We start from the raw sequence: 24,984 nt of genomic DNA, 5'->3' as shown, positions 1-24,984 counted from the left end.
TGTGTCCAAACCATCCTAATACTCTTTCATCAACCCTATCTCCCAACTCCCTTTCCACCCCCGTTCTCCTCCTCACCTCCTCATTTCTCAATCTTTCTAGCCTAGTAACCCCCAACATACTTCTCGACATCTCATCTCAAACACATTCCAACTCCTTCTCTCTTTCTCTCTTATGTTCCATGTTTCTGCCCCATACAGTGCTGTTGGCACAATCACTCCTTCATACAGTCTCCTCTTAGCATCCATTCCCAAGTGTCTATTCCACATTACACTCTTTAATCCACCTAGCCATTTACTCGCTTCCCTCAATCTACATTCTACCTCCACCTTTTCCTGCCACATTTGCACCCAAGTATCTAAAACTATCCACTTCCTCCAGTCGCTCTCCCTTAATGCTCACTTCCAGTCTACTGCCACTTTCACCCCTTGTACATCTCATCACCTTACTTTTACCCACATTTATCTTTAGCTTTCTTCTATCACATACTCTCCCAAACTCTGTCACTAACTTCCTCAATCCCTCCTCCGATCCTGCCACAAGCGCAGTGTCGTCTGCAAACAACAGCTGGCTCACCTCCCACTTTTCTCCATTTTCTTTAACCATCTCCAATCCCTGACCCATTACCCTTGCATTTACCTCTCGCACTACCCCATCCATGTATAAGTTGAACAGCCAGGGCAACATAACGCATCCTTGACGAAGTCCCACCTTTACCTCGAACCACTCACTCTCTCCATTACTAATCCTGACACAAGCTCTACTACTCTCATAAAAACTCTTGACAGCTCCTAGAAGCTTTCCTCCTATCCCATATATCTGCATAACCTCCCACTGTGGCTTTCTGTCTACCCTATCGTAAGCCTTTTCCAGATCCATAAAGGCCCAAAAAACATCCTTCCCCTTTCCTATAGCTTTCTCACATATCTGTCTTACCACAAAGATCTGATCTACACAACCTCTACCCATCCTAAATCCACACTGTTCCTCACCATTTCCCTCTGTTCCTCTCCTAATCCTCTCAATCAAGATCCTCCCATAAGCCTTCCCAACTACACTTAACAAGCTAATCCCTCTGAAACTACTACATTCACACTTGTCCTCTTTTCCCTTGTACAGTGGCACTATACAGGCACTCCTCCAGTCCTCCAGCACTCTACCCTCTCTCCAGATAACATTAAATAACCTCACCAGCCAGTCCACCATCACTGTACCTCCTTTTTTTAGACATTTTGCATGGCATCCATCCAGACCAGGTGCCTTACCTGCTTTCATCATCTTAACAACTGCCTTCACTTCATCCTTCCTTATTTCTCCTCCATTTTCCTCACTCATCACGGTCATTTTCTTAGCATTTCCCACTGCAGCTATCTTTCCCTCCCTATCCTCCTTCACATTTAGCAACTCCCTAAAATATTCTGCCCATCTTCCCCTTACTGCCTTCTCTTCCATTATCATCTCTCCATCTGCACCTTTTACCTTTTCTTCTCTACTTGATTCGCCTCCTCTTCCTCTCTTAATTTCTTTCCAAAACATCTTTTTATTACATACATACATATACCAAGGCTTTTTCCCCCTTACAAGGGAGGTAGCCAAAAAGGGAAAGGCACAAAATCATTTCCACCCACTCCATCCCTGAAAACACTCCACACCCCTCCACCCTCCCTCCTATCTGAGCACCTCCTGGATGACGGGTCATCCCTGCACCTTGTCCACTGCCCTGAGTCAGAAGCAGTGTCGCAAGACACAGCACATCCACAGCAAGGCCGCTTCATTAAATCGGCGACCCCCCCCCACTCTGTCCCCCCATTGCATAAAATTTTCTGTCATACTCTTACCCCACTTCACATCTGCTCTCCTCTTTGCCTCCTTTACCTTTTGTTTTACTTCTCTTTTCTTTTCTTTGTACCTCTCATATGACTCCCTCGTCCTATTTTGTAACCAATCTGTGAAAGCTCGCTTCTCTTCTACAACCTTCTTTGTTTCCTCATTCCACCATTCACTACCCTTCCTTCTATTTCCTCCTGTCTTTCTTGTTCCACACACCATCCTTGCACACTTTGTGACTCCCTCCTTGAACCATCCCCATTCCTCCTCCACACCTAGCTCTACTCTATCCTTCAACCATCCCCATTCCTCCTCCACACCTAGCTCTACTCTATCCTTCACTCCCTCCCACTCCTTCAGCTTCTTCTTGTACTCCTCCTTTTCATTTTCATTTAAAGAATTCACTCTAAGCACCTCCCTACCTTTTGTCCCTTTACTCTTTCTCCATCTATCCTCCACTCTCATCTTACCTTCTACCAAAAAAAGATCTGATATTCCCCCACCCTCTCCCCTTAGCACATGTACATCCTTAACTCTTCCTATTATAATCCTATTTACCACTACATAATCCATTAATGCTCTATCTACACCCTTCCATCCACCACCCTCTCCCATGTGTACTTATGCTTGACTTTCTTCCGAAACACTGTATTTGCTATCATCAACTCTCTTTCTAGACACATTTCCACCATCAACTCTCCACTACGATTCTTTCCTGGAACTCCACATTTCCCAACCACTCCATCAATTGGACCATTTCCTACCCTAGCATTAACCCCTTCCATACGGTGCCGCATACGTAGGCGGCATGAGGAGCAAGTGGATATGCGAGGCTGCCATATTGGCATCTTGATTATATTTATTGTAGTTGTCCCTGCGTAATGACATACTCTCTAAACTGTCTTCATCACATTTTCTATGGTTATCAAAATTCACGGGTGAAAGAGAGAACGATCGATATAAGCGGTGACTATATTTTATGATGTGAGTATTATTACGACACATCGTACATCTGGCAGCTAATGCTGCCCGCGAGATTTTGGCCCGGAGTGAAGAGGTTAAGGTCTGCCAGTACTATTACATTGACATTTCTCCCTAAATTCTCTATGCACTCATTTAAATCTATCCAAAAGGCCTCCCTTTCTTCTACACTCTTCTCACTGCCAGGCCCATATGCACTTACAAAGACCCACATCTCCTTTCCCAGTTTCACCTTCATCCACATTATCCTTGAGGAAACCTCCTTTCACTCCACTACACGTTTACCTATCTCTTCACTTACTAGAATAGCCACCCCTTCCCTCCCTCGCCCTCTCTTCACTCCTGATAACCTCCCACTTACACTCCCAAACTTACACTCACCCTTGCCTTTCAACTTAGTTTCACTCAAAGCCAACACATCCATCTTTCTTCTCACAAACATACTACCTCTCTCTTCCCTTTTACTCTCATCTGTACCACATCCACGCACATTAAAAGACCCAAACCTTAGGGTGCTGATCGGAAAACTCCCAGACCCTCTTATGCCTTTACTTTTTCATTTAGGAATGTCACCTGTGGGGCTACAAGGAGAAGGATGCCTATTCCCAATCCCCTTCCCTTTCTTCTCGCCTCTTACCATCCAAGTTGAAATACTTGATAGATGTAATTTTTCCTCTTTTTTTGTGTGTGTATTTACCTAGTTGTATTTTACGGGAAGGGGAGCTATGCTCGTGGTGTCCTGTCTTTATATCTCATTTTATCTAAACTATTTTTAAATTCATGTATTGTTTTTGCACACACCACTTTCTCATCTAACTTGTTCCAAATGTCTATTACTCTGTGAGGAAAGCTATTTGTTTTCAGATCTCTTCTATAGCTGTCTTTCTTGATTTTCTTTCCGAGTCCTCTTGTATTTCTTTCATCCCATTTTATTAGATCCTCTCTATCAATAATTTCTATGCCTTTCATAATTCTGTAAATAGGTATCAAATCTCCTCTCTCTCTTCTCTGCTCTAGTGTCTGTAGCTCAAGTTTTGCTAGTCTCTCTTCATATGATAGTTTTGAGAGTGTTGGTGCCAATTTTGTAATTGGTCTTTGTATTCTTTCAAGTTTTGTTATACATTTTTTTGTATTTGGTAATTAATATTTTCTTCACCATTTTCATCCAGGTATGTAAATGCCACTTTGATTGTTCTTATTAAATTATAAGTTTCTCCAAAAATCTTGTTTATATGTTTCTCAGGTGACATATTATTCATAATAATGACTCCCAGGTCCTTCTCATTTTCTACTTTTTTTTATTCCTTCTTCTCCCAATTTATATGATCCTGTTATTCTTTTTTTGCTTTTTCCAAATTCCATTATACTACATTTTTTGGTATTGAACTCCATCTCCCACTTCCTACTCCATTCCCATACTTTATTGAGATCACTCTGTAGTGACTCACAATCTTTTTCTGTGTTCACTTTTTTTAATAGTTTTGCGTCATCTGCAAAGAAGCTCATGTAACTTTCAATTTCTTTGTCCATATCATTAATATATATAGCAAACATTATTGGGGCCAGAACTGTTCCTTGTGGAACACCGCTTATTACTTCATCCCATTTTGAGTGTTTGTCTCTTATCACTACTCTCATTTTTCTTTCTTGCAAAAAGTCTTCCATCCATTTAAGCAGATTGCCCTGTATTCCTCATTCAGTTTCTAATTTCTTAAGTAACTTCTTATGTGGTACTTTGTCAAAAGCTTTTTTTAGGTCTAGAAATGCACAATCAGCCCATCCGTCTCTTTCTTGTATTATATCTATTAGCCTTGAATAGAAACATATTAGATTGGTGACGCATGATAGTCCTTGTCTGAATCCACACTGCCTTGGATTTAGTACGTTGTTTTTTTCTAAATACTTTACCCATCTACTTTTGATAATTATTTCACAGATTTTTGCTATTGTACTTGTTAGAGAGACTGGTCCATAGTTTGTAGGGTCCTCTTTGTTTCCTCCTTCGTATATACTGTAGGTACTATATTTCCTTTTTTTCCAATCTTTTGGAACTTTTCCATCTTTCAAGGAACTGTTTATTATGCTTTGTATTTCGTCTGCCAGTTCATTCCTGCATTCTTTCAAAATCCAGTTTGCTATTTCATCTGGTCCATGTGATTTTCTGACATCAAGATTACTCAAGTGTTTCATTATTTCGTTCTTTGTTACTTCTATTTCTTTCATAGGGGGGACTTTCTCTTCCCATTTGATCTCTCCAGGTTGTATGTTCTCCCTTGTAAACACCGATTTAAAATGCTTGTTCATAATTTCTGCCATTTCTGTTTCCTCTGTGTATTCAACTCCTCCTTGTCTTAATTTCTCCAAATCTTGTTTGTTTTTCAGTTTGTTGTTTACAAATCTGTAAAATAGTTTTGGTTGATCTTTACATTCTTCTATGACATCTTTTTCATATTTTCTTTTTTCGTCTCTGCACACTTGTACATATTCATTTCTGTTACTAGTATATATTTTCCATTTTTCAGGTCTTTTGTCATTTTTCCATTTGGTCCAAGCTTTATCTCTTTTGTCTTTTATCTCCTTACAACTTTTGTTGTACCAGCACTTTACATATTCTTTTTCTTGTTTTTGTCTTGGGACATACTTTTCCACTCATTTTTTATAAATTTTTGTCCAAATATTTCATTTCTCTTCTACGGTTGTATCTTTGTGTATTCTTTCCCAGTTTTCATTTCGAAAGAATTCTCTTATTTTATCAAAGTTTGTTTTTTCATACATCAATCTTGCTTTTCTATATTGTTCATTTCTTTTCATGTAATTTTTCTGATTTAGTTCTAGTTCTATCAATATGTGGTCACTTTTACTTATTGGTGCCTGGTATGCTATCTTTTCCACTATTTCAGGTTCTGATGTGATTATTAGGTCTAATCTCGATGGTTCTGCTTCATTTCTATATCTAGTGTTCCCCTGAATCCATTGTGTGGTCAATAATCATCTCGAGTAGAACATTTCCCCATGAGTCTTCTCCACCCTTTACGGTCATCTCTTCCCAGCAGATTTCTTTGCAATTGAAGTCGCCCATCATAACTATTCTTCCTCCATCTTCCATTATCTTGTTTAGTGTTATTCTTGTGTCTTCCAACATACTTTTATGTTCACTCTCTTCCCACGAGGCTGTTTTTGGGGGCATGTAGTTTATTACAAACTTCCTGCTCTTCTTATCTCTGTCTTCTACTTCTATCATAATCATCTCTACTATATTCTTTCCATATGTGTCACTCTTCACGTTTATATCCTTCTTAGTCAGGAACATAACTCCACCCCCTTGTTTTATCTCTCTGTTTATAATCCAATAATTATATGCATTGTGTCCTATGCTGTTGGGTGGTAGTGGACCTTTTAATTTTGTCTCGACAATTCCCATTATGTCCGGTTCTTTTTCCTTCAGATACTCGTTCAGTTCATTCAGTCCTGTTATTAATCCATCTATATTTGTGAAGGACACTCTTAACTTTCTGTTATTTCCATTGTATTCTCTGTTTCTTTTTTGTTTCTCTCTGTTATGGTCCATTTCCTCAATTTCATATTCACTACTCTCCAGTAGAATTCTTGTTTTTCTGACTCTGTTCTGTTCTCGTTTTTTTCTTTAGCTTCTTTCCTTTTCATTTTTTCTTCCTCTCTTTCCTCTTTATTCATTTCTCTTTTTATCCATACCTTTTTATATTGTTCACTTGCTGCTAGCTTCCCTGTTTTTGCTAAGATATTCTCTGCTGTTGTTTGTGATCTGAATTTAATCTTAATTGGTCTGGTCTTATCTGTACTATACTTTCCAAGCCTAAACTTCTCTTCAATTTGTTTTATTATTTCAGGTTCATCTTCCTGAACTAATTGTAGTAAACTGCTTACTTTTTCATTTTCCTCCTTGATTCTTGAAGTTCTATCTGGGTTATGTTTCTCTTCCATTCCTAATATAATTATACATTTCTTTTTATCTGCTAAGTCTCTTACTCTCCTTCTGTCACATCACTTTGATAACTGAGTTGTCAGTTTGTTCTTTCATTTGCTGTTTAATTATATCAGTAAATGCAACTTTACTGTTTTCCTGTATTTTTCTCCACCCCTGTGCTTCTTTTGCTATGGCCTCTTTATTGTCTTTATTGTTCCTTTTCAATTCTTCATTCTCCTCTTTTACTTCTTTTAACTGTCTTTTTAGTTCTTCTATTTCATTAGTTAAGTTTTTGTTCGCCTTCTCTAGTTCTTCCAATCTTTCAAACCTTTGTGCAATTTTTGACATTCTACTGAACCTAATCTCCCAATGTTCGGTCATTTGTTCAAGTTTTTCCTCTAGTCTTGCCAGTCGGGGGAGGTTGGTATCCGCCCCCCCCTCATTAAATCCATGGAAATTATTATCCACACCTATTGTGCTGCTCATATCTAAGTTTCTAATCTTTACATTTTTGTTAGTCCCTTCATCGTCACTGAATTGATCTGGCCCGCGTTTGTTTACATGGCGTCTGCCTGCCTGGACCAAGTCCGCCTCCTTCCTCATTTCCTTCCATTTCCCTCAGTAATCCCTCCCCTTCTCCTTTTTCCTTTCCCCCTACACCACGAGCAATCCCCTTCCCTGCAAATGCAATAGGTACTTCCTTTGCGTTGAGATCCACGAAAATTTCACTTTTTTCTTCAGGACGTCAATCCTCGCCGTCTGTCCGACGTGCGTGTATTTACCTAGTTGTATTTTACGGGAAGGGGAGCTATGCTCGTGGTGTCCCGTCTTCATATCTCATTTTATCTAAACTATTTTTAAATTCATGTATTGTTTTTGCACACACCACTTTCTCATCTAACTTGTTCCAACTGTCTATTACTCTGTGAGGAAAGCTGTTCTTTTTCAGATCTCTTCTATAGCTGTATTTCTTGATTTTCTTTTCGTGTCCTTTTGTATTTCTATCATCCCATTTTATCAGATTCTCTCTATCAGTAATTTCTATGCCTTTCATGATTCTGTAAATAGCTATCAAATCTCCTCTCTTCTTTGCTCTAGTGTCTGTAGCTCAAGTTTTGCTAGTCTCTCTTCATATGATAGTTTTGAGAGTGTTGGTGCCAATTTTGTAATTGGTCTTTGTATTCTTTCAAGTTTTGTTATACATTTTTTGTACTTGGTGACCATATCGTTGCTGCATATTCCAATCTTGGTCTTATCAGCGTGATTAGAATTTTCTTCACCATTTCTTCATCCAGGTATGTAAATGCAACTTTGATTGTTCTTATTAAATTATAAGTTTCTCCAAAAATCTTATTTATATGTTTCGCAGGTGACATATTATTCATAATAATGACTCCCAGGTCCTTCTCATTTTCTACTTTTTTTATTCCTTCTTCTCCCAATTTATATGCTCCTGTTATTCTGTTTTTGCTTTTTCCAAATTCCATTATACTACACTTTTTTTGTATTGAACTCCATCTCCCACTTCCTACTCCATTCCCATACTTTATTGAGATCACTCTGTAGTGACTCACAATCTTCTTCTGTGTTCACTTTTTTTCAACAGTTTTGCATCATCTGCAAAGAAGCTCATATAGCTTTGAATTCCTTCATCCATATTGTTAACCACTTCACTACGGGACTTAAATCTCGCAGGCAGCAGCCAATGCCAGCCGTACGACATGTCGTAATAATACTCGCATCATAAAACATAGTCACGGCTTATATCGTTCGTTCTCTCTTTCACCCGTGAATTTTGAAAACCACAGAGAATGGGATTAAGAGCAGATTAGAGAGAATGTAAAAACACAGGGGAGACTACAACAAATATAATCACGACGCCGATATGGCAGTGTCGCGAATCCACTTGCTCCTCATGACGCCTACATGTGCGGCACCGTATGGAAGGGGTTAATATATATAGCAAACATTATTGGGGCCAGAACTGTTCCTTGTGGAACACCGCTTATTACTTCATCCCATTTTGAGTGTTTGTCTCTTATCACTACTCTCATTTTTCTTTCTTGCAAAAAGTCTTCCATCCATTTAAGCAGTTTGCCCTGTATTCCTCCTTCAGTTTCTAATTTCTTAAGTAACTTCTTATGTGGTACTTTGTCAAAGGCTTTTTTTAGGTCTAGAAATGCACAATCAGCCCATCCGTCTCTTTCTTGTATTATATCTATTAGCCTTGAATAGAAACATATTAAATTGGTGATGCATGATCGTCCTTGTCTGAATCCAAATTGCCTTGGATTTAGCACGTTTTTTTCAAAATATTTTACCCATCTACTTTTGACAATTCTTTCACAAATTTTTACTATTGTACTTGTTAGAGAGACTGGTCTATAGTTGTTAGGGTCTTCTTTATTTCCCCCTTTATATATAGGTATTATATTTGCTTTTTTCCGATCATCTGGAACTTTTCCATCTTTCAAGGAACTGTTTATTATGCTATGTATTTCGTCTGCCAGTTCATTCCTGCATTCTTTCAAAATCCAGTTTGCTATTTTATCTGGTCCATGCAATTTTCTGACATCAAGATTACTCAAGTGTTAATATTTCATTCTTTGTAACTTCTATTTATTTCATAGGGGGGACTTTCTCTTTCCATTCGATCTCTTCAGGTTGTGTTCTCCCTTGTAAACACTGATTTAAAATGTTTGTTCATAATTTCCGCCATTTCAATTTCCTCTTGTGTATTCAACTCCTTGTCTTAATTTCTCCAAATCTTGTTTGTTTTTCTGTTTGTTGTTTACAAATATGTTAAATAGTTTTGGTTGATCTTTACATTTTTCTATGACATCTTTTTCATATTTTCTTTTTTCGTTTCTGCACACTTGTACATATTCATTTCTATAACAAGTATATTTTCTCCATTTTTCAGACCTTTTGTCTTTTTTCTATCTGGTCCAAGTTTTATCTCTTTTGTCTTTTAACTCCCTACAACTTTTGTTGTACCAGCACTTTACATATTCTTTTTCTTGTTTTTGTCTTGGGACATACTTTTCCACTCCTTTTTTTATAAATTTTTGTCAAAATATTCCATTTCTCTTCCACTGTTGTTTCTTCTTTGTATATTCCTTCCCAGTTTTCTTTTTGAAAGAATTCTCTTATTTTATCAAAATTTGTTTTTTCATACATCAATCTTCCTTTTCTATATTATTAATTTCTTTTCATGTATTTTTCCTCATTTAGTTCTAGTTCAATCAATATGTGGTCACTTTTACTTATTGGTGTTTTGTATTCAATGTTTTCCAGTATTCTAGGTTCAGATGTAATTATTAGGTCTAGTCTCGATGGTTCTTCATTTCTATATCTAGTGTTCTCCTGTATCCACTGTGTCATTGTATGGTCAGTAATCATCTCGAGTAGAATGTTTCCCCATGAGCCGTCTCCACCCTTTACTGTCATCTCTTCCCAGCAGACTTCTTTGCAATTAAAGTCGCCCATCATAACTATTCTTCCTCCATCTTCCATTATCTTATTTAACCTCTTCAGTACGGGCCTTAAATCTCGCGGGCAGCAGCCAATGCCAGCCGTACGACGTGTCATAATAATACTCGCATCATAAAATATAGTCACTGCTTATATCGATCGTTCTCTCTTTCACCCGTGAATTTTGAAAACCATAGAGAATGTGATTAAGGGCAGTTTATAAAGAATGTCAAAACGCAGGGGCAACTACAATAAATATAATCAAGATGCCGATATGGCAGCCTCGCATATCCACTTGCTCCTCATGACGCCTACGTATGCGGCACCGTATGGAAGGGGTTAATGTTATCTTTGTGTCCTCTAACATACATTTATGTTCACTCTCTTCCCACGGGGCTGTTTTTGGAGGCACATAATTTATCACAAACTTTCTGCTCTTCTTATCTCTGTCTTCCACTTCGATCATAATCATCTCTACTGTATTCTTTCCATATGTGACATACCTCACGTTTATATCCTTCATAGTCAGGAACATAACTCCACCCCCTTGCTTTGTCTCTCTGTTTCTAATCCAATAATTATACGCATCATGTCCTACACTGTTGGGTGGTAGTGGACCTTTTAATTTCGTTTCTACAATTCCCATTATGTCCGGTTCTTTTTCCTTCAGATAATCATTCAGCTCATTCAATCCTGTTATTAATCCATCTATATTTGTGTAAGACACTCTTAGTTTTCTGCCACTTCCATTGTGTTCTCTGTTTCCCTTTTGTTTTTATCTAGTATGTCGAATTTCTTACTTTCATATTCACTACTCTCCAATAGAATTTCTCTTTTTCTGACTGTTCTGTTCTCATTTTTTTCCTTAGCTTGTTGTCTTTTCATTTTTTCCTCCTCTCTTTCCTCTTTATTCATTTCCCTTTTTATCCATACCTTTTTATATTGTTCACTTGCTGCTAGTTTCCCTGTTTTTGATAAGATATTCTCTGCCGTCGTTTGTGACCTGAATTTAATCTTAATTGGTCTGGTCTTATCTGTACTATACTTTCCAAGCCTAAATTTCTCTTCGATTTGTTTCATTATTTCTGGTTCATCTTCCTGAACTAATTGTAGTAAACTGCTTACTTTTTCATTTTCCTCCTTGATTCTTGTGGTTCTATTTAGGTTATGTTTCTCTTCCATTCCTAATATAATTATACATTTCTTTTTATCTGCTAAGTCTCTTACAATATTCTCCTTCTGTCTCATCACTTTGATAACTGAGTCGTCAGTTTGTTCTTTCATTTGCTGTTTAATTATATCAGTAAATGCAACTTTACTATTTTCCTGTATCTTCTTCCACCCCTGTGCCTCTTTTGCCATTGCTTCTTTATTGTCTTTATTGTTCCTTTTCAATTCTTCATTCTCCTCTTTTACTTCTTTTAACTGTCTTTTTAGTTCTATTTCATCAGTTAAGATTTTGTTCGCCTTCTCTAGTTCTTCCAATCTTTCAACCCTTTCCGCAAGTTTTGACATTTTACCGAACCTAATCTCCCAATGTTCGGTCATTTGTTCAAGTTTTTTCTCCAGTTTTTCCAGTCGGGGGAGGTTGGTATCCGCCGCTCCCTCATTAACCACTTCAGTATGGGACTTAAATCTCGCGGGCAGCAGACAATGCCAGCCGTATGACGTGTTGTAATAATACTCGCATCATAAAATATAGTCACCGCTTATATCGATCGTTCTCTCTTTCACCTGCGAATTTTGAAAACCACAGAGAATGGGATTCAGGGCGCATTTGGGAGAATGTAAAAACACAGGGGCGACTACAATAAATATAATCAAGACGCCGATATGGCAGCGTCGCGAATCCACTTGCTCCTCATGATGCCTACGTGTGCGGCACCGTATGGAAGGGGTTAAATCCTTGGAAATTATTATTCTCACCTTCCATTGAACAGCTCTTATCTATGTTTCTAATCTTTACATTTATGTTAGTCCCATCATCGAAATCAAAATCATCGGTTCATCGTTTGTTTACAAGCCACCTGGCCTCTTGGACCAAGTCCTCCCCTTCCTCATTTCCTTCCATTTCCCTCAGTAATCCCTCCCCTTCTCCTTTTTCCTCACTTTCCTACTATACCACGAGCAATCCCCCCCCCTGTAAATACAATAGGTACTTCCTTTCCGTTGAGATCCAGGAGAATTTCACTCTTTCTTCAGAACGTCAATCCTCGCCATCCATCAAACGTACGTGTATTTACCTAGTTGTATTTTACGGGAAGGGGAGCTATGCTCGTGGGGTCCCGTCTTCATATCTCATTTTATCTAAACTATTTTTAAATTCATGTATTGTTTTTGCACACACCACTTTCTCATCTAACTTGTTCCAACTGTCTATTACTCTGTGAGGAAAGCTGTTCTTTTTCAAATCTCTTCTATAGCTGTCTTTTTTTATTTTCTTTCTGTGACCTCTTGTATTTCTGTCATCCCATTTTATCAGATTCTCTCTATCAGTAATTTCTATGCCTTTCATGATTCTGTAAATATCTATCAAATCTCCTCTCCTTCTTTGCTCTAGTGTCTGTAGTTCAAGTTTTTCTAGTCTCTCTTCATATGATAGTTTTGAGAGTGTTGGTGCCAATTTTGTAATTGCTCTTTGTATTCTTTCAATTTTTTTATACATTTTTTTGTACTTGGTGACCATATCGTTGCTGCATATTCCAATCTTGGTCTTATCAGGGTGATTAGGATTTTCTTCACCATTTCTTCATCTAGGTATGTAAATGCAACTTTGATTGTTCTTATTAAATTATAAGTTTCTCCAAAAATCTTATTTATATGTTTCTCAGGTGACATATTATTCATAACAATGACTCCCAGGTCCTTCTCATTTTCTACTTTTTTTATTCCTTCTTCTCCCAATTTATATGCTCCTGTTATTCTGTTTTTGCTTTTTCCAAATTCCATTATACTACACTTTTTTGCATTGAACTCCATCTCCCACTTCCTACTCCATTCCTGTACTTTATTTAGATCTCTCTGTAGTGATTCACAATCTTCTTCAGTTTTTACTCTTTTCAGTAGTTTTGCATCACCTGCAAAGAAGCTCATATAGCTTTCAATTCCTTCATCCATATCATTAATATATATAGCAAACATTATTGGGGCCAGAACTGTTCCCTGCGGAACACCGCTTATTACTTCATCCCATTTTGAGTGCTGGTTTCTTATCACTACTCTCATTTTTCTTTCTTGCAAAAAGTCTTCCATCCAATTTAGTAGTTTGCCCTGTATTCCTCCTTCAGTTTCTAATTTCTTAAGCAACTTCTTATGTGGTACTTTGTCAAAAGCTTTCTTTAGGTCTAAAAATGCACAGTCCGCCCATCCATCTCTTTCTTGTATTATATCTATTAGCCTTGAATAGAAACATATTAAATTGGTGATGCATGATCGTCCTTGTCTGAATCCAAATTGCCTGCATTCTTTCAGTATCCAGTTTGCTATTTCATCTGGTCCATGCGATTTTCTGACATCAAGATTACTCAAGTGTGTTAATATTATTGGAAAAGGATCTGTTTTCCTCATCCAAACAAATAATTCTTACTTTAGTTACAAAAGAGAAAGTTCAATCTTACCTTCTTGATATTTTAGATGTAAATTATAGAAAAGGCAGATTTTCGAGAGACCGGTTTTAACTCGGCCGAGTTATACTTACGTCCCTTTCGCCTTATTAAGTTTATCCGTTATTTTCAATTGTGTAATCTTAAACTTTAAAGAGAGGTTTCTCTTTACAGTTGGGAGTAATTGTTCCTCCGAAATTGATTTTCTGTAGTTTCAGTTGAAACAAATTCTAAGCGTCTTGACTTCTCGAAAACAAGTATTTGAGTGAATCCGGTCGCAGGCCACACGCAATATCTATAATTTTTGCAACCATTGTTTACTTTTCACCGACCAGAATTTTCGGTATTTATTTCAAATGTTTAGAATTTTCAATAGACTACAAATTATCAGTAGCAATTGATCATTAATATTATTAATTATTCAGATTTTATCCAATAATTTAAATATACATTTTATTAATTAAATTAAACTTCTAGAGTTCAATAAATGAGTTCAATATGACGTCACCTTTTACGTAATTTCTAATAATATTTCATTCTTTGTTACTTCTATTTCTTCCATAGGGGGGACTTTCTCTTTCCATTCGTTCTCTTCAGGTTGTATGTTCTCCCTTGTAGACACTGATTTAAAATGTTTGTTCATAATTTCCGCCATTTCCATATCCTCAGTGTATTCAACTCCCTCTTGTCTTAATTTCTCCAAGTCTTGTTTGTTTTTCAGTTTATTGTTTACAAATCTGTAGAGTAGTTTTGGTTGATCTTTACACTTTTCTATGATATCTTTTTCATATTTTCTCTTTTCCTCTCTGCACGTTTGTACATATTCATTTCTATAACAGGTATATATTTTCCATTTTTCAGGTCTTCTGTCATTTTTCCATCTGGTCCAGGCTTTGTCTCTTTTGTCTTTTAACTCCCTACAACTTTTGTTGTACCAGCATTTTACATATTCTTTTTCTTGTTTTTGTCTTGGGACATACTTTTCCACTCCTTTTTTGTAAATTGTTGTCAAAATATTCCATTTCTCTTCTACTGTTGTTTCTTCTTTGTATATTTCTTCCCAGTTTTCCTTTTGAAAGAATTCTCTTATTTGATCAAAGTTTGTTTTTTCATACATCATTCTTCCTTTTCTATATTGTTCATTTCTTTTCATATATTTTTCTTCATTAAGTTCCAGTTCAATCAATATGTGGTCACTTTTACCTATTGGTGTTTTATATTCAATTTTTTCCACTATTCTAGGTTTGGATGTAATTATTAGGTCTAGTCTCGATGGTTCTTCTTCATTTCTATACCTAGTGTTCTCCTGTATCCATTGTGTCATTGTATGGTCAGTAACCATCTCAAGTAGAGCGTTTCCCCATGAGCCGTCTCCACCCTTTACTGTCATTTCTTCCCAGCAGATTTCTTTGCAATTAAAGTCGCCCATCATAACTATTCTTCCTCCCTCTTCCATCATCTTGTTTAATGTTATCTTTGTGTCCTCTAACATACTTTTATGTTCACTCTCCTCCCATGAGGCTGTTTTCGGGGGCACATAATTTATCACAAACTTTCTGCTCTTCTTATCTCTGTCTTCTACTTCCATCATTATCATCTCTACTGTATTCTTTCCATATGTGACACACTTCACGTTTATATCCTTCTTAGTCAGGAACATAACTCCACCCCCTTCCTTTTTCACTCTGTTTCTAATCCAATAATTATATGCATCATGTCCTACACTGTTGGGTGGTAGTGGACCTTTTAATTTTGTTTCTACAATTCCCATTATGTCTGGTTCTTTTACTTTCAAATAATCATTCAGCTCATTCAATCCTGTTATTAATCCATCTATATTTGTGTAAGACACTCTTAGTTTTCTGCCACTTCCATTGTGTTCTCTGTTTCCCTTTTGTTTTTCTCTTGTATGCCGACTTTCTTTAGTTTCATATTCACTACTCTCCAATAGAATCTCTCTTTATCTGACTCCGTTCTTATCTCGTTTTTTTCCTTAGCTTCAAGTCTTTTCTGTTTTTCTTCCTCTCTTTCCTCTTTATTCATTTCCCTTTTTATCCATACCTTTTTATATTGTTCACTTGTTGCTAGTTTCCCTGTTTTGGATAAGATAATCTCAGCCGTAGTTTGTGACCTGAATTTAATCTTAATTGGTCTGGTCTTGTCTGTACTATATTTCCCGAGCCTGAATTTCTCTTCGATTTGTTTCATTATTTCTGGTTCATCTTCCTGAACTAATTCTAGTAAATTTCTTACTTTTTCATTTTCCTCTTTGATTCTTGTGGTTCTATCTGGGTTATGTTTCTCTTCCATTCCTAATATAATTATACATTTCTTTCTGTCTGCTAAGTCTCTTACTATATTCTCCTTCTGTCTCATCACTTTAATAACTGAGTTTTCAGTTTGTTCATTCATTTGCTGCCTGATTATGTCAGTGAATGCAACTTTGCTATTTTCTTGGATTTTTTTCCAACCCTCCTTGTTCTCCTTATTATTCTCCTTTAAGACTTCATTCTCTTCTTTTACTTCTTTTAACTGTTTTTTTTTAATTCTTCAATTTCCCTAGTTAAGTTTTTGTTCGCCTTCTCTAGTTCTTCCAATTTTTCAACCCTTCGTATAATGTTGTTAACATGACCGAACCTACGCTCCAAGTCCTCGATCATCTTATCGACCTTCTCTTCTAGTCTTGTCAGTCCCCCCCACCCTCTTTAAATCCCTGGAAAATATTCTCATCACTTTCTACTGTATTGCTCTTATCTATACTTCTAATCTTTACATTTTTATTAGACATTTCATTGTCGCTCAGCTGGTCGGGGGGCCGTTTGTTTACCTTTCGCCTGTCTGCCTGGGCCAAGTCCTCTCCTTCCTCATTTCCTTCCATTTCCCTCAGCAATCCCTCCCCTTCTCTTTCCCTACTTTCCCACTACCCCACGAGCAATTTCCCCCCACCCTGTAAATACAATAGGCACTTCTCTTTGCGTTGGGATCCACGAAACTTCAATTTTCTTCAGAACGTCTTCTAAGCCGTCCGTTCGTTGAAGTGTGTATGTGTGTGTGTGTGCTAGATGCCCATAGTATTGTAGCATAGTCTAGTTTAGGTCTTATTAGTGTAGTCACAGGCCACTTATTGATCTTAATAAGTTAAAAGTCTCTCCAACTAATTTATTGACATGTTTATCAGGTGTCAAGTCATTTGAGATAATCAAATCAGATCCCTTTCTGAGTCGCCTTTTTTTACCACATTTCTTAATGTTAAGATCATTTCACACCTCTGACTCTATTCCCATATTTTGTCCAGGTCTTCTCATAGTGATCTACAATCTTCTGTGCTCTCTTGAGTAATTTGGCTTCATCAGCAAAGAAGTTCATGTAACATCCATATCATTTATATATATGCCAAACATTAAAGGAGCCAATACGGACCCTTGCGGGACGCCACTTATCACATCTTCCCAGTTCGAATTTTTGTGTGGGAGCATACATGTTTCTATTTGCATCCATATGATAGAAGCAATACCTTCCACATTTTTTAATAAATGTCCACTAAATGTGTATTTAACTTGTATTATATGGGAAGGAGAGCTATGTCTTTGTATCTCTCAACATCTAGTTTGTTCTTAAATTCTTGTATAATGTTTGCACATAATGTTGTTTCATCTAATTTGTTCTAGACATCTACCAACCCTGTGTGGATTTTTTTTTTTTTCCAGATCTCTTCTATAACTATCCTTTCTGAGTTTCTTTTCATGTCCTCTTGTTTTTCTTTTATCCCACTTTAATAAGTATTCTCTGATAAGGACTTCCATGCCTTTCTTGATTCTGTTAATGGCCAATAGATCTCCTCTTTCTCTTCTTTGTTCCAGGGTTGGTAATTCCAGTTTGGACTATCTTTGTATGTCTATTTTGAAAGTGTTGGTGCCATCTTTGTTGTTACATACATATACCAAAGGCTTTTTCCCCCTTACAAGGGAGGTAGCCAAAAAGAAAAAGGCATAAAAACCATTTCCACCCATTCCATCCCTAATACAATCCACTCCCCCCACCCTCCCTCTTATCTTGGCACCTCCTGGATGATGAGTCATCCCTGCATCTTGTCCACTGCCCTGGGTCAGAGGCAGTGTTGCAAGACATAGCGCATCCACCTCTCCGTGCTGTTGGCACAATCACTCCTTCATACAGTCTCCTCTTAGCATCCATTCCCAAATATCTATTCCTCATTACACTCTTCAATCCACCAAGGCATTTACTCGCTTCTCTCAACCTACATTCTACCTCCACCTTTTCCTGCCACATTTGCACCCAAGTATCTAAAACTATCCACCTCCTCCAGTCGCTCTCCCTAAATGCTCACTTCCAGTCTACTGCCACTTTCACCCCTTGTACATCTCATCACCTTACTTTTACCCACATTTATCTTTAGCTTTCTTCTATCACATACTCTCCCAAACTCTGTCACCAACTTCCTCAATCCCTCCGATCCTGCCACAAGCGCAGTGTCGTCCGCAAACAACAGCTGGCTCACCTCCCACTTTTCTCCATTTTCTTTAACCATCTCCAATCCCTGACCCACTACCCTTGCATTTACCTCTCGCACTACCCCATCCATGTATAAGTTGAACAGCCAGGGCGACATAACGCATCCTTGACGAAGTCCCACTTTTACCTCGAACCACTCACTCTCTCCATTTCTAATCCTGACACAAGCTCTACTACTCTCATAAAAACTCTTGACAGCTCCTAGAAGCTTTCCTCCTATCCCATATATCTGCATAACCTCCCACAGTTCCTTTCTGTCTACCCTATCGTAAGCCTTTTCCAGATCCATAAAAGCCCAAAAAACATCCTTCCCCTTTCCTATAGCTTTCTCACATATTTGTCTTACCACAAAGATCTGATCTACACAACCTCTACCCATCCTAAATCCACACTGTTCCTCACCAATTACTCTCTCTGTTCCTCTCCTAATCCTCTCAATCAAGATCCTCCCATAAGCCTTCCCAACTACACTTAACAAGCTAATCCCTCTGAAACTACTACATTCACACTTGTCCCCTTTTCCCTTGTAAAGTGGAACTATACAGGCACTCCTCCAGTCCTCTGACACTCTACCCTCTCTCCAGCAAACATTAAATAACCTCACCAGCCAGTCCACCATCACTGTACCTCCTTTTTTTAGACATTCTGCATGGCATCCATCCAGACCAGGTGCCTTACCTGCTTTCATCATCTTAACAACTGCCTTCACTTCATCCTTCCTTATTTCTCCTCCATTTTCCTCACTCATCACGGTCATTTTCTTAGCATTTCCCACTGCAGCTATCTTTCCCTCCCTATCCTCCTTCACATTTAGCAACTCTCTAAAATATTCTGCCCATCTTCCCCTTACTGCCTTCTCTTCCATTATCATCTCTCCATCTGCACCTTTTACCTTTTCTTCTCTACTTGATTCGCCTCCTCTTCCTCTCTTAATTTATTTCCAAAACATCTTTTTATTACTTTCAAAATTTTCTGTCATACTCTTACCCCACTTCACATCTGCTCTCCTCTTTGCCTCCTTTACCTTTTGCTTTACTTCTCTTTTCTTTTCTTAGTACCTCTCATATGACTCCCTCATCCTATTTTGTAACCAATCTGTGAAAACTCGCTTCTTCTCTTCTACAACCTTCTTTGTTTCCTCATTCCACCATTCACTACCCTTCCTTCTATTTCCTCCTGTCCTTCTTGTTCCACACACCATCCTTGTACACTTTGTGACTCCCTCCTTGAATCATCCACATTCCTCCTCCACACCTAGCTGTACTCTGTCCTTCACTTCCTCCCACTCCTCCTTCAGCTTCTTGTACTCCTTCTCCTTTTCCATTTCATTTAAAGAGTTCACTCTAAGCACCTCCCTACCTTTTGTCCCTTTCCTCTTTCTCCATCTATCCTCCACTCTCAACTTACCTTCCACCAAAAAATGATCTGATATTCCCCCACCCTCTCCCCTTAGCACATGTACATCCTTAACTCTTCCTATCATAGTGCTATTTACTACTACATAATCCATCAATACTCTATCTACCACCCTTCCATCCACCACCCTCTCCCATGTGTACTTATGCTTGACTTTCTTCCGAAACACTGTATTTGCTATCATCAACTCTCTTTCTAGACACATTTCCACCATCAACTCTCCACTACGATTCTTTCCTGGAACTCCACATTTCCCAACCACTCCATCAATTGGACCATTTCCTACCCTAGCATTAAGGTCTCCCAGTACTATTACATTGACATTTCTCCCTAAATCCTCTATACACTCATTTAAATCTATCCAAAAGGCCTCCCTTTCTTCTACACTCTTCTCACTGCCAGGCCCATATGCACTTACAAAGACCCACATCTCCTTTCCCAGTTTCACCTTCATCCACATTATCCTTGAGGAAACCTCCTTCCACTCCACTACACGTTTACCTATCTCTTCACTTACTAGAATAACCACCCCTTCCCTCCCTCGCCCTCTCTTCACTCCTGATAACCTCCCACTTACACTCCCAACCTTACACTCACCCTTGCCTTTCAACTTAGTTTCACTCAAAGCCAACACATCCATCTTTCTTCTCACAAACATACTACCTATCTCTTCCCTTTTACTCTCATCTGTACCACATCAGCGCACATTAAAAGACCCAAACCTTAGGGTGCTGGTCAGAAAACTCCCAGACCCTCTTATGCCTTTACTTTTTCGTTTAGGAATGTCCCCTGTGGGGCTACAAGGAGAAGGATGCCTAGTCCCAGTCCCCGTCCCTTTCTTCTCGCCACTTACAATCCAAGTGGAAATACTTGGTGGCAGTATTATTTTCCCCCACATACAAATTCACAAAGATTACTTCTCAGTGATATAATATTAGTTTTTTTCCATGGTACGCAGTGTTAACCCCTTACCCGGCAAAGACAAGTAAACTCGTCTTCACCCAATTTTTCTTTTTCAGATTGCGACAAGTAAACTTGTCCAAACATAATGTTTCAAAAGTAGGCACAAATGAATATAATAGTTGTTGTTGTTGTTGTTGTCGTTCCCTAGACTGTCTGTCCGAGCAGTCCCGTCTCCCCAAGGAAGGCCACAGCCGAAACTGGGTTTTCCCACAAATCCTTTATAGAGTGTATGTTGTGTTGTTTGCGTGCATGATTGTGTATAATGCAGTCTTCCATTATGTGTTGTATGGTATGGGGTGAAGTGTTACATCCTGGGCAGCTGTTCACAACACGGTCGTCCAGCCTCTTCTGGTAGCTTAGAAGTGCTGGGTGGTGACCGCATTGCAGTCTGGCCAAGTGGACTCTGTCCTTTCGTGGGAGAGAGGATTCAGAAGGGTGGATATCAGGGGGTCTGGCATGCAGCAGTGTGTTGTCTTTCAGTGTGTTAATGGAGCGGTGAGTGATATGATTATGAATATGTTTCCGGAGGCTGGTATTTGGTGGTTGTGGAGGAAGAGAAGAGAGTATCTGTGCGTAATAAAGGTCTTTGGGTGTAGTTTTAATGTTTCTTGGTGTGTGTGGGTGTTCTGCTATGTAGTGTAGCGGGTGTGATGTGTTTGTGGTGGCTGCAGCAAGTGTTTGTGTGCCTCTCATGTCGAGGTGGTCCTTGACTTTGAGGACTTTTGTTTCATGGTCCTGGAGCTGCAACGTCTACGTCGTGGGACCACCCCCCAACCCCAAGAGTTGGGGGCCAATCAGCAGCAACCACCCCTGGCCATCAGCTCTACACAGATGGCACCGATCCCCAAGGAGGAGCTGAATATAATAGTTGAATTAGAAGCCTTCTCATTCATCAATGAGTATACTCAGGGAATCATATGTCTGGTAGCTGTCTCTTCTGCCTCGGGATGTATTTGTTAGAGATAAAGTGTCAGTCAAATGAAGCAGACTCATTTCTTTTGACCACATATACTTTATATATATATATATATTATACCCAGATGTTGAGAAAGATGAGAATGAATATGAAGCTTCAATTAGAAGCTTGGATACATCAGATGAGAGTGCAAGTTCAGCTGACAATGGCTATTCTCTCTCAAGTGAGGAGAAGGACAAGGATTTATGACATTGGTGTTGAGATGATGTGTCGGGACTAAAGATTCTTCCTCCACCACCATACTTCCCATTCACTGGAAATTCAGGATTATCAATCATAAAATAAGATATAAAAAAGACAATAAATAAAAAAAAAGGAAGACGAGATATCTTGTTTTTGCTGGAAATGATATCTTCAAAATAAAATTTCAAGGAAAATATTGGTAATAGATCAAAATAAAAGTGATTTCCATAATCATCATAAAAGTACAATAGCAAAAAGCAAAACAAAAAACAAAAAATGAAACATTTCCTCCAAAAAAAGTTGCCAGGTAAGGGCTTAAGGACCAGTTGTCCCACAATCATTTCCATGTAAAGAAATAGCAGAGGTAAATCAGATTTAGGTGTTGGGCTCTGCTGTGGAGTTACTGTGTCTTGACCTGGGAAGTGGATGAAGGACAGGATTGATCTTTAATCTACATAAAAGATAGAAGGGACAACAGATAGTTGTTGAATGGGTGAAGTTTAGGTTTGTACCTTGACTCAGCCACCCTATTATAAGGGGGAAGGGTCCTTTTGGTATGTGTATGTATATATTTATTTTTATATTCCAGTCAATCTAGAGGACTGAAGGTGAACCCCTGACCATGGTGAAGGCTGGGTTCCACTGTAGGAACAGTGGTACAATTTGCAGGATGGAAGAAGACCACAGTGTGAAAAACAGGAGCAAGGTAGTCTGGAGCAGATTATAATTGTGTTACATTTCTTCTAAGTTAATGATTATGTCTACCTCTTGCCCTATCTCTCTTCTCAAGTTCAATAAAAAAAAAAATCTACTGATTGTGCTCACCAGCTATTACACCTATTAAACTTTTTTCTCAAGAAACTTGATATGGTAGTTACACTTTTGTTTTTATGGACAATGGGGTGAAGATGTTTCATCCTATACCCAGTATACATTTACCAGGTTATATGGTGTGCTGCTGCTGCCATGGCTCCTGGTTCTTGAGAAGGAAATTAAAGAGGTGCAAGTACAGGTGATTGCAGCACCAATATATTAGGCATTAAAACTATTTGGGGCCAAAGTTTGTACAAGCCTGGAAGCTTGGATGGAAAATATGCCAGTATTTGGTAAAGATATGGTTCTTGTGATAGTAACTTTGTATAGTGATTACTATTTTAAAGTGTAGCATCTGCAATGAAATGGGAGAATGAGTGTGTTTGTATGAACTTGGACTATTGTATCAACCCACAAATGTAATTTGCTTGTTATTTGACAGCAACATGATTTTTATAGGTAAATTTTATGGAAAGGTATGTGAACTTGAATACATCAGAGGCAATTTGGTAAGCAAATCAAAGAAATTTTCTAGTGGCCTACAGGAAATGAGATAATCCCATATATATTAAAACAAAAATTATAAATTGAATGTGATGTCATGGTGTTACATTCTATTGTTGTTGAATTAGTTGCAGCAAAGAACAAGAAGTTTCTCAGAAGTTTGTGCTACCAGAATAGCTTGCAACTAGGTTTGAGTCTGTTCTAATTAGAAACTGTTGAACAAGATTATGAGGGAGAAGGTATTTCTGTCTAAAAGATCAGGTCCAGCACCTTTTTCACTTTTCATGCAGTATCATATTGTTTTACTCCATCTCAGATATTCAGAACAATAATTTTTCACAAGATTGGAAAGTGGATTAACAAGCAGAGGGAATATTTATATCAGTGAACTTTCAAGTTGTGGAATTTGATAAGAAATTGAGTATTTGTAGGAAATTGTAAAGGTATGCATTTTGTAATAGTATGGTGCTGGCAGAAATGGATGTACAAAGTGAAGATTATTTAAGGTACTTTATCAAAGTTTTATTGCTTGAATATTGATCTCTGTATAAATATTTGAGCTAAAGATGTGTATTTGAGATTCATTTTTTAATTAATGGTAAAGAACTAGTCAGCTGTCATTTAGATCTATAGAAATAGTAAAATAGAATAAAAAGTATACTGCAGTTGGAGTTGGGATCATTCTTGTATTAACTTGAATTCAAGGTATTTACTTGCCTTTTCCCCATTTTATATACTGTCAAAGTCCCAGTCATTAGTCAAACCATGTTGAAAGAAAGAAGCTTCCCAGATTCTATAGTTGTTGTATCCCACCATACTTATGGTCTCACCTTGCCCATCCCTAGTACAACAGAAATTTAGTAAGAGTTAGCTTTACCAGAATATTCCTTCTTTCTGTGGTGCTGAATCTGTTGTTTAGTACTTATTCCTTGCAATTGTTCTCCTGTAAAAATCAGCTGCTAGGAATTATTTGGATAATGCAGATTTATTGTAAAATTAGTTCAACTTCCATTTTTATTCGAGTGCCTGATATTGTTTTATGTTATTTCACAGATATGGCATTTGCCTTACTTTATATACCAAAGAATATTTGATTTGATTTGTACAATTGTGTGATAACCTTTTCTACTTTTGTAAGGTCTCAAAGCAAATGACTTGTAAACTCTATACAATTACATTGTAATGTGTGTTTAACATAAAATTTTCCTCATCAAACTATTATGTACAGAAATATTTTAAGTGAGTTCTTATATTATCAGTAAATCCATCTAGCCATTTATGTCAAGATATCATAGCCTGGGACTAGAAATTAATTTATGTATACTTAATTATGCTCTTGTGCTTGTGATGAGTCACATCCTTATACCCAAAGTTTATTTTACTTTATTTTATTTTTTTCCCCAAGAGCTAGAAATTGACTATAGTTGATAGAAGTAAGCCATTTAATATTAAGTGCCTCAATGCTTTTTAAATTTGTTACTTTCTTTATTAAATCTTGAATACTTTATTGTGTAATTTCAATTACCCTTCTGTTGTAAAAATGAATTCTTGTGTATGTGTAGTGTTGGCTTGGGTTATATTTTCATCCAATCTATTTCAAAGGTCTACTCCTCTATGTGGAAAGCTGTACCTCTTGACATCTTTTAAAAAGGTTTGTTTTCTCTCTGTCTCTCTCTTTCTTTCTTCTCGTACCAGTATTTCTTTTCTGTCCACTGTCTCCAAACCTGTTTCAGTTTAATCCGTATCATGTTGCCTCTCTTCATTTTTCCAA

General features: G+C 37.8%; 1 protein-coding gene across 9 annotated transcripts in view; it reads left to right on the top strand.

Moving 5' to 3' along the window:
• The window catches only part of Zir (dedicator of cytokinesis), a 661,124-nt gene extending 636,404 nt beyond the window's left edge, over nucleotides 1-24,720 (top strand). For all 9 annotated transcript variants that reach the window (XR_012967574.1, XR_012967573.1, XR_012967577.1 and 6 more), the window contains one exon: nucleotides 22,486-24,720. Coding sequence is in view for 1 of the 9 variants with exons in the window: in XM_076207846.1 (XP_076063961.1) it covers nucleotides 22,486-22,516 (31 nt within the window). In the remaining 8 variants the exon portion in view is untranslated. The remainder of the gene's footprint in view (nucleotides 1-22,485) is intronic.
• The last annotated feature ends 264 nt before the right edge of the window (nucleotides 24,721-24,984 follow it).

The sequence above is a fragment of the Oratosquilla oratoria genome, chromosome 24, assembly GCF_046742065.1.
Source record: "Oratosquilla oratoria isolate Oo_2021 chromosome 24, ASM4674206v1, whole genome shotgun sequence".
Taxonomy (NCBI): domain Eukaryota; kingdom Metazoa; phylum Arthropoda; class Malacostraca; order Stomatopoda; family Squillidae; genus Oratosquilla; species Oratosquilla oratoria.
This window is presented reverse-complemented; position numbering and strand designations above follow the sequence as displayed.